The sequence below is a fragment of the Dromiciops gliroides genome, chromosome 5 (genome assembly GCF_019393635.1).
Source record: "Dromiciops gliroides isolate mDroGli1 chromosome 5, mDroGli1.pri, whole genome shotgun sequence".
NCBI classification, from domain to species: domain Eukaryota; kingdom Metazoa; phylum Chordata; class Mammalia; order Microbiotheria; family Microbiotheriidae; genus Dromiciops; species Dromiciops gliroides.
The window spans coordinates 138,137,446-138,151,766 of NC_057865.1; the positions used below are offsets into that span (position 1 = coordinate 138,137,446).

The following is a 14,321-nucleotide window of genomic DNA, read 5'->3' on the forward strand; positions in this document are numbered from 1 at the left end:
GAGGAGGGGAGGGACCAGAGCAATTTGAATCAGACTTGATTTTGAACTCAGGCCTGGATTCCTCTTCCCCGACTTTGCCTCCAGGTGCTAGGGGATTAAAAGCTTCTAGAGGGTGGGTCATTGCCTCCAGGCATGCAAAATTAGAGCAACAATTAGTGTTGGAACTGGGAAAAGCAGCAGGAATCTCTTCAGGTTTCTCTGAAAAAGCATGGTTGGGAGAGGGAGAGATATTTCCTCCTGTGAGTAAGTTACTGGCTCTTTTAACAAAAATAAAAAGAAAAATAGAAAATCCACAAAAACAAAGCATTAACATGATCTTATCTCCCATTTGTCTGGTTAAACAGACTAAAATCAAAAATAGGGTAATTAGGGAGTTTAAAAGGTCCATTTGAAAAAATTTAAAGGGAAAACACAGCCAGTGCACCAGTACTTAGCAGTTTAAAGGGTAGGAGAAATTTCTTACCCAACGGGAAGATCAGAAGTGAGGTTCAGCTTTCCTCTTCGTGGTCAGCCATCTGTTAAGGGCTAAAATTCTAGCTAGTCTGTCTAAAATATCTAATGAGTGGTCGCCAATAAATTATAAGCTTTAGCAAGAGTTAGGTTTTTAAGCATTTATTAAGGAGAATAAGAATTTGGTAAAGAGAGAGAAAAAGGCCTAGATTCCTATCTATTAAAGGGAGAGCACATTTCTAGCTCCCTTCTCCGCCAGAGTCCAGAGGAAAGAGCGCGAGACTGAGCGCCAGTCTCTTCCTTCCTCCTCCCACTAGTCCGCGTCACTTCCTGACTCCTGGTCTTGCCCTCAAAGACGTTCCCTTCATGGGCAGAACTCCTCTACAGTAAGTATCCAGCAGGTGGCGTTATTCCAATCGTTACATATCTCAGCTGTGCTTTGAAGGACACTCAGGGCTTTATGAAGTAGAGTGTTTAAAAAAAATCATGAAAGTGATCTTATTACCTAATTCTTCCTGTATTCATTTTTTTTTTTTGGCCTGGCTTGTTGGTGAATGTTCTATGGTTCACCTAAGTTCTGAGGAATACATGTAATTGAAATTCCCCATTATAATCATCTGTCTTTGTACTCAAATCTTGAAAAAAGCTATGGATTTTAAGAGGTGGAGGGGAGAAGGGTGGATATAGCAAGTGGGGGATGGGGAGTAGGTCTTCCCCTATGAACAAAGAATGATTTTCTCATGTACACAATGTGAAAAAGGACCCAGAATTACACAAGGACCTTTATCATCCATCAGAAAGCACAGGAATACAGTATATAATATCATATTATGGTGAATTGGAAAGAAAACTGCACATGTTATCAAATGATGTGGGTTCTAGACTAGGCTCTACCACAAACTAGTTGTTTATCCCTGGTACAGTCATGTGCAGCTGAATTACAGAGTTTGGATGAGCACTTTAATCATGATGAAACAAGATTTAGATTTTGGTTTTTTTCCTTCTTGCCTTTCTTTGTAAAGTCATAGGTATTAAGCCCTTCTGGCAGCTTAGTGGATCAGAACATGGTACCAATAGGGCCAAAGGTACCAATTAATTTTATACTTTTTTTCTTCATTCAGATGATGCTTTAACTGTAATGCTTTCCTGATTATATCTTGTTTCATATGTTCTCATTTAATGGTCATAACTTTTTTTTGACAGTAAATGATAACATATTTTACAGATGAAGAAACTGAAGTTCAGAGAGGTCAGGTGACTTGCTTGAGGTTGGTATCTTATATGGGTCCATGTTGTCCTATCTCCTCCCCTCAGTGGGGCAGTGTTTGTTTTGCCTTCATGTCCCCAGTACCTAGTATGGTGCTTGACACATAGTTGACATACTGAAATTAAATCATCATGAAATTAGACTGCTAATAAATGACAGAACTGGAGGCAGAACCCAACCAAGTGCTGTTCTCTTCCCATTGAACCATTCTTCCTCTGTCATAGAAGTGTATCCTCTTAAGAATGACTGCTTTGTCAACCTTGTTGCATAGTATTAGCATTTTCCTTTCTAAGCCAATGCTCTAACCCCCTTAGTCTCTTGACAGCTATCAGAAAGTCTGATGCCTCAGTACTCCACAGCCTCCTTTCTTCTACTCCAAAGGATTTGATGAATGCTTTTCCTCCCTCTTTTCCCTCTAGCTCCCAGATTACAGTTAAAGCAAGTTTGGGTTCCCTCACTTCACTCCAACAGAATACACATTTCCTTAAATCTTTTCCTCTTTCCTATCTTTTCCAACCCTTGTCCAGTTTGATAGGTAGGAAAGAGGCTAGACCTGGGATTTTATTAGTAAAGGATACTTACTGGTGAGGAAATTCTATCTACCAATTCAACTTGGCACCCTTTCTACAATTTAAAGTCAATGAGAATCTGGCCTCATACACTTGGCACTTACTAGCTGTGTGACCCTGGGCAAGTCACTTAACCCTCACTGCCCTGCAAAAATAAATAAATAAAGTCAATGAGAGGTTAATTTACTTGCTTAGGGCCACATAGCCATTATGTGTCAGAGGCAGGCTTCAAACCAAGTCTTTTTGACTCTTTGGCTCTATCCACTGCATTTGTGCTGCTTCTTACCCCTTGTCCAGTAATACCTTAAAAAAGTCTACTTCTGACTTAATTTCCCTAGTAAGCCTTGAATATCCTAATTTTTACTGAGTTATAGGAGTAAATGTAAGATTTCTCCATTAAGGAAAAGAAAAGCCATATATTTTGAAGTTAAATTTGACATAATAAAAAACAAGAGCCATTAGGCCATGAAATATGTCCAAAGGTCTATCATTTCCACAAAAGTTTCACTTGCCTTCTGATCTTCCTCCAATGAATGCTACATCTTCTTAAGCTTCGGGATTCCTCCCCCCCCAAAAAAAATTCCTCTTCAGTGCTATTTCTAAATTGGAATTGTTTCATGTTACAGCTATATAAAACCTGAGTTACATTGACCAAGGTGAGTCATCCTACAGAAACACTTTATATATGATCAGTGACAGAACTAATAAATTGTTTATATGGGAGAATGTTTTAAATGATCATATATGATTTTCTCACAAATGAAACAGATCATAGCCCAGCACTTTCTCCATGTCTTGGGCAACTCTTGTCCATATCCTCCAATAATTTCACCGTAGGGAGTTTATTCAAAATATCAGATGCCTTCCTTGATTTTATTTCCCTGACATTGAAACAATACTAGTAGAGAAATTTGATTCTCCACATATCTTCCTTTGAACTCACCTCAGTACCAGTGCATCTTTTCTTCTTATCATACAATTTCTTGATGACTGCTTTTATTCCTGTACTTCTTCCAAATTTCTTGTTAGTTATACAATACACTCTGTTCACACTTTCCATGTGATTTCTCAGTGTCTTCTGTGAGATTTATTTTTTAATTCTTTAGAGACTATTCTGTTCTGATGTCTTCCTGCTGTACTGCAACATTGATAGAATGCTAGTATTTAGACAATGATGTTGCTCTCATGTGAGAAATTTGAGGTTATTAAGTAAGTTTCACAACTCCCCAGAAGCAATATGTACTGCTCTGTTCTTCCTGTTTAACTCTGGGTTCTAACTGTTGTACATCTCTTCTGTCTGTTTCAGGATCCATAGGGTGATGATCAAGTGTATGTTATAGTATGAATGGTAGATATTTTTCATCCATTTGGTCTTTCTGGTGTGGTTTAGGTCAAACTCCTAGTTTGAGGGATTATGTATTTCTTCTAGGAGATTCAACATTGTTTAGGGGTTTGTTACAATAAGCATAATGCTATTCATATGAAAAAAATTATATATTTTAAATTGCTTTCCTTTTTAAATTATATATCCCTAGAGGTCAAGAATAAAGAGTGCAATGAGTATTTATTACTGCAAAATGATAATTTCCATGAGAGCATTGGTTATCTTTTATTAAGACTTCATATTCTTCTAGAACCTAGTCTAGTCCTCTGTAGTAATTAGAATTTAGGAGTTCTGGGTTCAAATTTTACATTAGACAGCTGCTATATTTGAGTTAAGTAACAATCTTGCAGAACATCAGTTGCCTCATCCATAAAATGTGCATAATAATGCTTTCACAGGTTTCTTGTGTATAGAATGCTTTATACATTTCAAAGTGTTATATAAATATGCCGATAATTAGTGATAATTGAAGTTGGAAATGCCAAGTAGAGATATGGATCCTTAGTACATAGAGCATTTTAAGTGATCATGAATAACATTCACCAATTTAGATTGAAATGGTGATTTACCTTGCATTGAATCATCACTTTTATACAAGTTTTGTTAATCAATTTAGATTTTTGAACATCATAGAATCCTGGTAATGATGATTGGCATTTATATTGTTTAAAGGTTTATAAAGAAAGGGCTTTTACATTTGCATGCTTTCATTCTTACAACTGTCTTTCAAGGTAGGTAATAAAGATATCTCAATTTTACTGATGAGGAAACTGAGATTTAGAAAGGTATTAAATTGCTATTTTTAAAAGTATATAAAAATTAAGTATACAGTCTTTTCACTCCAAAAGTTTATTTATCTTAAGGAACAGAAAGTGAATTTCCCTTTGAATGATAAAGTAGTTTCATTATGACTGAGAGATGACCCTCCTCCCCTTCTCCCTGGCTTTCTCTGTCCCTACTGTTTGTTCTTGTTCACTCTCCCCGCCCCCCCTCCATTAGGAAATAGTTGCAAAATACTGCGTGCTTTCTTAGCTTGCTCAAAGCTGTTTAATTTCCATATGTTGGGAATGAGTCTTCTCTACTTATAAATGGCATAGCAAGTGATAATAGTGGATATTTATGAAATACCATTGAAAAAATATAATGGAAATGTAAGAGAATATTTGATCTCAGATTTTTAAAGACTTCACTTTAAGTTAGGTTTATTGAAATGTTTATTAATCTGCAGGAAACAAATTGGATAGAATGGTAAGGGATGAATCAAACTATAACTTTTCTTGCAATTGAAGGATTTTTTTCAAGGTTTTAGTGACAAAAACAGAGCTGCCACTTATCTTGTCCCAGTCACATTTATTTTAAAATTATTTTTTGGTATTTTCATATTGCAGTGACTTTGAAAGGGGGGGGGGGAGTAGGAAGTACCCCTGCCACCAATGGAACCCTCTCTCATGGCAAAGTAGTAATTAAACAAAGATATACAATACAGTGACCATATCTAGCAATGCATACAACATTATAGTTGGCACTTTTGTAGTATTTTATGGTTTCTTAAAAACTCTACATACACAATTTCAGTAGATTTTAACAATAACCCTGTGACTCAGGTGCTGCTATTATCCCCATTTATCAGATGACAACTCATACGGATGGAGGTTTTGACTTGCCCAGGGTCACACAGCTAACTTATGAGACAGGATTCAAATTTTAAGAGAGTGCTGATTCTAAATCCAGCACTCTTGGCCCATCTTACTGCCTCTAGATAATATTATTCTGTCCTTTTAGTTCCCTGTCTCTCTGTCATGAGACGTGAGCCATATTTATTTTTTCTCTGGGACTATTATTGGGTTTTAAAAATCTACTCAAGATTTGGGGATTTTTTGAGTTGGGGGTTTTTCTTTTTATGTTGCTTTGGTTCAAGAGAGGAAGAGGAGGAGGAAGGGGGGGGAGACAGAGAGAGAGATTCATATAAATCTCTGCTTATTTTTCACATTAAGTATTTTTACTGCACCGTATTGTTCCATTACATTAATATGCAACTGTGGTTTTTTCAGCCATTCCCCTTTGTTTCCAGTTTTTTGCTGTTATGAAGAGTGTAGTTATACATTATTTCTCTTTGACTCCCTTTGTTCTGATCTAGTTGTTTGTTGTCTAACCCTTATCAAATAGCATTGATGACTTCTGTTTTATGATACACTTTAAGGTTTGACAATACTGTATCACCTTTGTTCATGCTTTCTCATTATTTCCTTTGAGATGACGGAACTTTTATTCCTTCAAACTAATTTTGTTGCAGGTTTTAGTTTTATAACACATTTCACTAGGTAATTTTTATTCATATGGAATTAAAATCTAGATTAATGTTTATTGTATTGTCATTTTTATTGCATTAGCATTACCCAGCCATGAGCATTGAACAACTCTTTAATTACTTCATCCTCCATTAATTACTCCTAACCGTACTTAGAGTCAATTTCTTCTTCTTCTTCTTCTTCTTCTTCCTCCTCTTCTTCTTCTTCCTCCTCTTCTTCTTCTTCTTCTTCTTCTTCTTCTTCTTCTTCTTCTTCTTCTTCTTCTTCTTCTTCTTCTCCTTCTCCTTCTCCTCCTCCTTCTCCTTCTCCTTCTCCTTCTCCTTCTCCTTCTCCTTCTCCTTCTCCTTCTCCTTCTCCTTCTCCTTCTCCTTCTCCTTCTCCTTCTCCTTCTCCTTCTCCTTCTCCTTCTCCTTCTCCTTCTCCTTCTCCTTCTCCTTCTTCTTTTGTGGGGCAATGGGGGTTAAGTGACTTGCCCAGGGTCACACAGCTAGTAAGTGTCAAGTGTCTGAGGTCGGATTTGAACTCAGGTCCTCCTGAATCCAGGGCCAGTGCTTTATCCACTGTGCTACCTAGCCGCCCCCTCAACTTCTTCTTTCTTATAGCTACCAAAGAAGCACATTATATATTAAAAAATGAAAAGCAAACTAAAATCCTATAATAGTTTGCCTGGCTTAAATCTTCTTTCTTTGAAACATGTGCTTTTGGGAGCTGTGAAATGAAAATTGGTCTTTATTCTACAAAAAGGAAATAGTTATTTCTCAATGAAACAGCAGAAAATTCAGTTTCATTTTGTATCTTTATTTTATTGCAACACACTTGTAGATTGACAAGGGGATTTACTAGAAAGGTTTTATCCAAGACTTAATCTGACAATGATAAATGAAATGAGAGTAGATTGTTGGAAATATTATCTGAGCCTTTATTAACATTTATGTTATCTTGTTTTTTCTTTAATACTTCTTGCCCTTTCCCTACCCCTCTTCTCTGATTACCTTTTCCTGCAAACATGAACAATTATGATCTAGGGGGAAGATTTTGCTTCAGACCTACTGACCCTTTGCTTTAGAACTACCTTCCTCTTTGTACTTCCCCTTCTGTCTTAAAGCTGGCATCTCAGGGCTGCCTGCACTGGCTTCAAGCTGAGTGTCCAGTTGCAATAATATTACTTTGATCCGCTGAGGGCCCATAGCATACATATCAAAGCTAATGCTTTGAATAACTTCCAGAAGTGTATTGCTTTCACTCCAATCCAAGAAGTGTTTATCATGGTGCCATAGATAGAGCACTGGGCTTGGAACCAGAAAGACTCAAACTTAACTTCAGACAGCTATGTGACTCTGGGCAAGTCACTTAATGCTGTTTGCTTCAGTTCCTCATCTGTAAAATGAACTGGAGAAGGAAATGGCAAACAGTTTTAGTATCTTAACCAAGAAAACCCCAAATGGGAACATGACTTAAATGACTGAACAACAGTAAATATGTGCCCAGTAGTTTGTAATATAGACCTTAGTTTAACATAGTTATTGGTCATACCAACCATACTCTCAAGAGTTCATTGACCAACAGATGTTCACTTAGGTCACTGAATTCTCTGTTTTATACATGTGGATAGACTCCTTAACCCACACACAACTTTTCTCATTCCTTTATTTTGCTAAGGGGGCAGGTATCCATGTTAAATTGTGAATATCTGCTAGTAATTGCAAAATCAAGTTGTGTCATCCTCAAAAGGATTCAGTAGGAGGGGTCTTAGGCTAAAACATTTTTTAGGATAGGTAGGGCTTTATTTTTGAAATTTATCATCACATATAAGTAGGCCTATGCCTATACATAGGATTGTGTTAGATAATGTGTTCAACTTAAGCATTCCATAATAAATCTGATCCATAATGATTGGTATACTACTTCTTGTTTTCTGAAAATTTCATGATAGCTAAAAGGAGCCATAGAAGTAATTCATTCCAGTATATTTACAGATGAAGAAAATGAGGCACAGAGAGTTTTAGTGACTTGCTATTTATCCAATAAGTTGGATTCTTGCTGATTCTACTTTCCCAATTTTCCACCTTCTGTCTACTCATGTGGCCTTTTACCCTAGTGAACTTTCTGCTTTTCACTGTATTGCTCTCATTGCCAACCATGTATGGTAATTTCTTTATTCATCTCTCTGCCTCTGAGTCTCTTCCTTGTCCATTTCATTCTCCATACAACTACCAAAGTGATTTTTCTAAAACATAGGTCTAACTGTATCACTCCTCTTCTAAATAAACTCCAGTAGCTCCCTATTACCTCTAGGATCAAATACAAAATCTTTTGGCAACCTAGCATTCCAGCCTTGTTATGTATGGCTCACTTTCATTCCCACTGTGATCCAGTTAATATAGTTTGTTACAGTTCTTCACACATGATACTACTCTATCGTCCTCTCAGTGTCTTGATACAGTCTGTCTCCCACTTCTGAAATACATTCTTTCTTCACCTCTTCAAAGCTCAGCTCAAGTATTGTTTTCTTTATGAGGCCTTTCCTTAAGCTCCAGCAGGCGGTGAATCCCCAGTGCCAAATAACCTTTTATTTATTTTTACATGATTTTGTAAGTACATATTGAGGACAAGGACTACTTTTTCCCCTTCTCTTTATCTCTCACCTAGCACATTGTAGGGTCTTAGTAAATGTCTCTTGATTGACTATCCTAAGTCAACAGGTAATAAATGAAAGAGCTGGGGGCAGCTAGGTGGCACAGTGGACAAAGCATTGGCCCTGGATTCAGGAGGAACTGAGTTAAAATCTGGCCTCAGACACTTGACACTAACTAGCTGTGTGACCCTGTGCAAGTCACTTAACCCTCATTGCCCCACAAAACAAAAGAACAAAAAACAAAAAATAAACGGGAGAGCCAAGTTTTGGACTCCATTTCTCAGACTGCATTTCCTGCATTCTTTCAGCTTCACCACAGTGTCTTTCTTTGGTTTTCAGAAAACTGTCTTTTTCAAGTCAATCTGGAATGCATTTTATATTTGTTTTTACAACATTGGTCCCATGTATGAGACATTTTTAGAGAAAAAGAAAAATGTATGTGAGATAATCTGCCAGAAAGTAGAAATTTGTCTTGATTTTTCTCAAGAAAAAGTCTACATTTTGAAAAAATACCAAGTAGCATTAAGCAATACTGGGTATTTCTGGTTACAGCTGAAAAACATGACATCATAACCCAGTGTTTCCCTAAATTATTTTCATTTGGTAATTACACTAGATCTGTTTCCTCTTGATTTAATTCTGGTGTGTTTGAGTATTATGTTTTCATTCATGGTGTTAATTTGAATTCAAATTCATAAATGGACTTGAGAGTCCTTGAGTTGGTTGTTTGGACATTTTAACTTGCCTGTTATATCATTTGTGGAGGAACTAGTGTTATTTCCAACTTTCAAAGGAGAACAAACAAGAATTTGTATTTTTAAATTTAGCTCATATTAAACAATTGCAATAAAATGACAAAGACCATTATTATCTTTTAAAATTCAGGTAGTATGGCATAGCAGAAAGACTGCTGGGAGTTGGATTAGAGGACCTGTGCCAAAATCATGACACTGATAATTTCTATGACAATTGTTGTTGTTTGGTCATTTCCATTGTGTCTGACTCCTGGTAATCTCATTTGAGGTTTTTCTTGGCAAAGATACTGGGTTTCTCCAGTGGATTATGGCAAACAGAGATTAAGTGACCTGCTCAGAGTCCCATAGCTTGTAAGTGTCTGAGGCTGAATTTGAACTTCAGTCTTCCTGACTCCGGGTCTGGGGCCTTATCTATCCACTGTGCCACCTAGCTGCCCACTCTATGAAGATAACCTTCAGTAAATTGTCTTGTCTCTCTGCACCTCATTTTTTAATCTAATAAGGAGTTAGATCTGATGGTTTCTAAGGTCCCCTCCAGTTCTGTGTTCTACAATCCTATAAATTGACTCTTGGACTTGACAATTCTTCAGATGATTTGGATATTGTTTTTACAACAGTTTTTGTTTGGTAGTTATTTCATTCGGTAGATGAAAACTATTTTTAGTTTCATTTTAGCACAACTGTTAGGTATATTCTTCTACTTTGCTATATTTAGTCATATTTTCTATCTTCTGTTTTTTGCCACTGTTCTGACTGGTGAAATAAAATTTATTTTCTTTCATCGTGGCTCCAAATATCGTTAGGTTAACCCATGAGATTGGTATCTTCTGTGCCACATTTTTTTTTCTGTTATTCTGCCCCAACTTCTACACTAATGGCCAATTGCTGAAAGTTGCTATTTCTCTTGTCTTTATAAAACTCAATTCCTGATTACTTAATAAGATCAGTTTTGTGCCACTCATCCTGCCTGGTCTTATCACAGAACTACTTGTGAGTCAGGACCATAGGTTTGGTGTGTGTTTTTTTTAAGTAATAAACATTTTTATTTATAGTTCTGATTTCCAGTTTTTATCCCTCCTTCTCTGCTTCCCCTCCCCCCTCCCTGAAGCAGTAAGCAATCAGATATGGGGCAGTAAGCCAACATGTATAGATTTTTTTTTTTTTTAGTGAGGCAATTGGGGTTAAGTGACTTGCTCAGGGTCACACAGCTAGTAAGTGTTAAGTGTCTGAGGCCGGACCTGAACTCAGGTACTCCTGACTCCAGGGCCGGTGCTCTATCCACTGCGCCACCTAGCTGCCCCTAGATTTTTAATGATTATACCAAAAGATATTGTTCAGTAGATATTTTGACTTAAAGTCCATGGAAACTTCATTAACTTTTTTTTGAAATGTGTTTTTGAAAAGCCTGTTATTGCATTTATAAATCAGACCAAGTTATATATACTTAGCTTCCCTACAAAATACAAATATTGAAAATGTGTCTTCAAAGTTGCTTCTTATCCAAGTGCTTCTAAACTCATTCCCATTCTCTGGTTTATAAACATTTAATGACAAATGGTGAGACTTGTTTTAAATTGGAAGAGTAGATGACATGCTATAAATTATCTTTTACAGTCATTGCCAGTTTTCGAGGAACAGTCCCATATGGCCTTTCATTGGAAATTGGAGACACAGTTCAGATCCTGGAGAAATGTGATGGTAAGTGTGCTTGCTGCTGGTCACAATTGATGTTGGGCTGATGGGGATGTCATTTCACTGAGGACTTGTTAAAGTTTATCAACTTTTCTGTAAATTCAGAACTAATCTCTGTTGAAGTTTAATAGGTTATAGGGAGATACTTAATAAGAGATTTTTAAAATGTCTATTTAAGTTCGGATAATAAAATTAATTATAATTTGTGATTCTTAAAATTTGTCACTTGAATTGTTCTCCATTTTTGCTAATGTTAAGAAGTGATACTCTTACAGTGTGTATGATTCATTATATCAAACTGGATGCCATTTTGTGGTGTCCTAGAAATTTAATGCTTAAAAATCATCTGTAGTAGTCTCTTCATTGTATAGACAAGGAGATGGATATATGTTTTATTAATTGCTGTCCATCATGGGGTTAGAGTCCTTGCCATCAGCATACTTTCTAGAGCTTTCAGGTCTGAACACAAGAAAATATTTACAACAGCAACTTAAATTGCCTGCTTTATTTAACCCTGTGTGAACTAAACTTATATTCTTCATTTATATGGCATGTAGGTATCTAAATTGTCAAAGACATTTACATTCATGTGCATAAAAAGATGCTGTCATACCACACTGGCACATGAAAAGTTTATATCTGATTTCCTTCTAAGACAATTTTCATAAGAAATTTTCTAATAAAGGAAAGCCCTATTGTAATATAGCCCACTTTTACTTGGATTCACATTATTATGAATTGAATAATATTTGCTATGGAAAATGATTAAATTTAGTAAGAAGTTGGCATACCAGACAAGCAACATAGTGTAGTGGACAGAGGACCCTTCTAGGAGATGGGAAGACTGAGGTTCAAGTCCTGTTTCTAATATATATTCAGTCTATGACCAGGATCATGATGTCACTTCACCTCAGTGTCCCAAGCAATTCTCTATATTCCAACAAAATTACTAAACTGAATCATTGGAGAGTTTCTACACTGGAGTTTCCCCACATCTAATAAATAGTAAGTCTAAACCTCCTTCCAAGAAAAACAATAACAACAATATTTCATATTTCAAAATAGCCCTTCAAGGAAAGCTCTGTGTAATTAACAGAAGTTAGGAAGATTGAATTTTGGCTTCCATTTTCATTTTCAGTTGGGTCATAGAATCATAGATTTAAAGCTAGATGGGACCTTAAAGGCAATCAAGTCCACCAACCTCATTTTTGCAGATGAGGAATCTGAGAGATTAACTGTCTTGCACAGGGTCATACAACAAGTGTCTAAGGCAAGATGTGAAACTAAGTCTTCCTGATTCCAAATATAGTGCCCTATCCACTGTACCAATGTGTAAATCTGCTTTATTAGTATCCTGTGAGCAAAGCAGTTTTTATATTTAGATGAATAAGTTTTGAAAATGGAAAAGTATAGAGGAGAAACAATAAGGCAATTTTTTATTCTTCATATATAATAGAATATATGGTATTACCTACTTGTATTACTCTTCAAAACTTAATTTCTGGCAACATTTATAAAAACTGTTTCTATGATAAAACATTTCAAGATATTCTTAAGTTCACCTTAAGCATTTGTAAACACTCTTATTATACAAAAAAACTTCATACTAGCCAGTTTTAAATACCTATCAATATTAATTGTTTATTACCTCCATTTTGATCAGTTGCAAACATAAATTTTCCCCTTAAAGACATTATTTGGCCATAACTGTTCAGTAAATGGATTTGGCTCATTTATAGGTCAAGTAATATTCATACAGCCCTATAACCCATATTTAGTTCACTTTGTAATGAGTATACTATGCTAATGAGGGATTAGTTGGGGATGGGTTCCATCAATACTTGAGGCAGGTGACTTCACTTTTTCTTATGATCATAGGTTAACCAACTTGTCATTTCACTTGATTTGTATTTGGTCACAAGAGGGATGGGGCTGAAGTAACAAGAGTGGAACAGTTCAAATTCATCTCCACCCATGAGAAAAACAATCCAAAACCCATGTCATACCACTGAAGATGCATCCTGAACAGTGTGCCTCAAGCATGCTAGAGACACAGCCTTTGGGAACCTGGCTATCCATCTTTTCAAGCCAGTGTAAAGACAATCTCCCATAACCAGGATTGTAAAAAGGTTGACTGCTTCTTCATTATCTAATCTATTGATAAGGCAGATGAGACTCATAAAATAGGTCTGAATGGAAATGCTGATTCTAGTCCCTCTTCAAGCCCCATCCCATCTATCCAACTTATTCTGCCAGTAATCCTTTACCTCAAGAAGAGATTTTGCCCCTATTGCTAATATCTCCGAATTATTTTCTTTATATTGTTTAATTCCATTTTTGTCAAGTATAGAACTTGAGGAGTAGTGGTACAAATAGAAAGAAAGCTGCAGGACTTATTACTATTCCCTATTATGATATAAGGAGAAATTTTGGAGTGCTCTTAAATGATTTCTACTTTCTAGACCAGGTTTCCATTTGAGACATGGATACAAAAAACTTTAAATATGATTACAACTAATTTTAATTTATTTATATGTTTGTGTTAACACAAGTTACTTAGATTAGTGATTCCTGGGGTTTTATTTATTATATTTTAATAAACCTCATATATACATACACACATATGTATACACATATACACACATACATACACACATGTAGATATATGCACACACATATACATACACAGAAAAAGACTATTACCCCATTGGTAGAGTTATTATTCTTTTTATTCTTTTGGTTTATCAAAATATAATTATTTCTCCACAGGCTGGTACAGAGGATTTGCCTTAAAAAACCCAAATATCAAGGTAAAAAACTTATTTCTAACTCTCATCATAAGTACTTTTGAACAAAAAATAATTTTATTTAAGATATATATATATGTGCTTGAAATAGTGGGGACTGTACATGACAATAATAATGGAGATTTAAATATTTTTTAAAACTCCTTTGAACTTGGATTATATTTTAGGATGGTGACCAAATGTTAATCCTATGTGGAACTTGCAGATTGAACTGGGGGATCTTAATAAGCTCATTATGTATAAACATAATTACTAACATGTTAAATTGCTAGAAACCTACATGGGGATTTGGGAGGGGAGTGCATTAAAAAATTAATATCAGCTAAATGATTTTGACCATGAAAATACTTTTGGTGTTACTTGTCAGATATATTGGTTTGTTTTATTCCATGCAGATGGAAGAGATCCCCTGGGTTGTAGAGATGGAAATATAGGAAAACCTCATTCTTGATA

At 35.8% G+C, this 14,321-nt stretch overlaps 1 protein-coding gene across 1 annotated transcript in view; it reads left to right on the plus strand.

Annotated features, from left to right (window-relative positions):
* DOCK4 (dedicator of cytokinesis 4) overlaps nucleotides 1-14,321 on the plus strand; it is a 572,917-nt gene that overhangs the window by 233,438 nt on the left and 325,158 nt on the right. Inside the window, exons 2-3 of the mRNA XM_043965823.1 lie at nucleotides 10,984-11,067; nucleotides 13,831-13,871. Coding sequence (XP_043821758.1) covers nucleotides 10,984-11,067; nucleotides 13,831-13,871 — 125 coding nt within the window. The remainder of the gene's footprint in view (nucleotides 1-10,983; nucleotides 11,068-13,830; nucleotides 13,872-14,321) is intronic.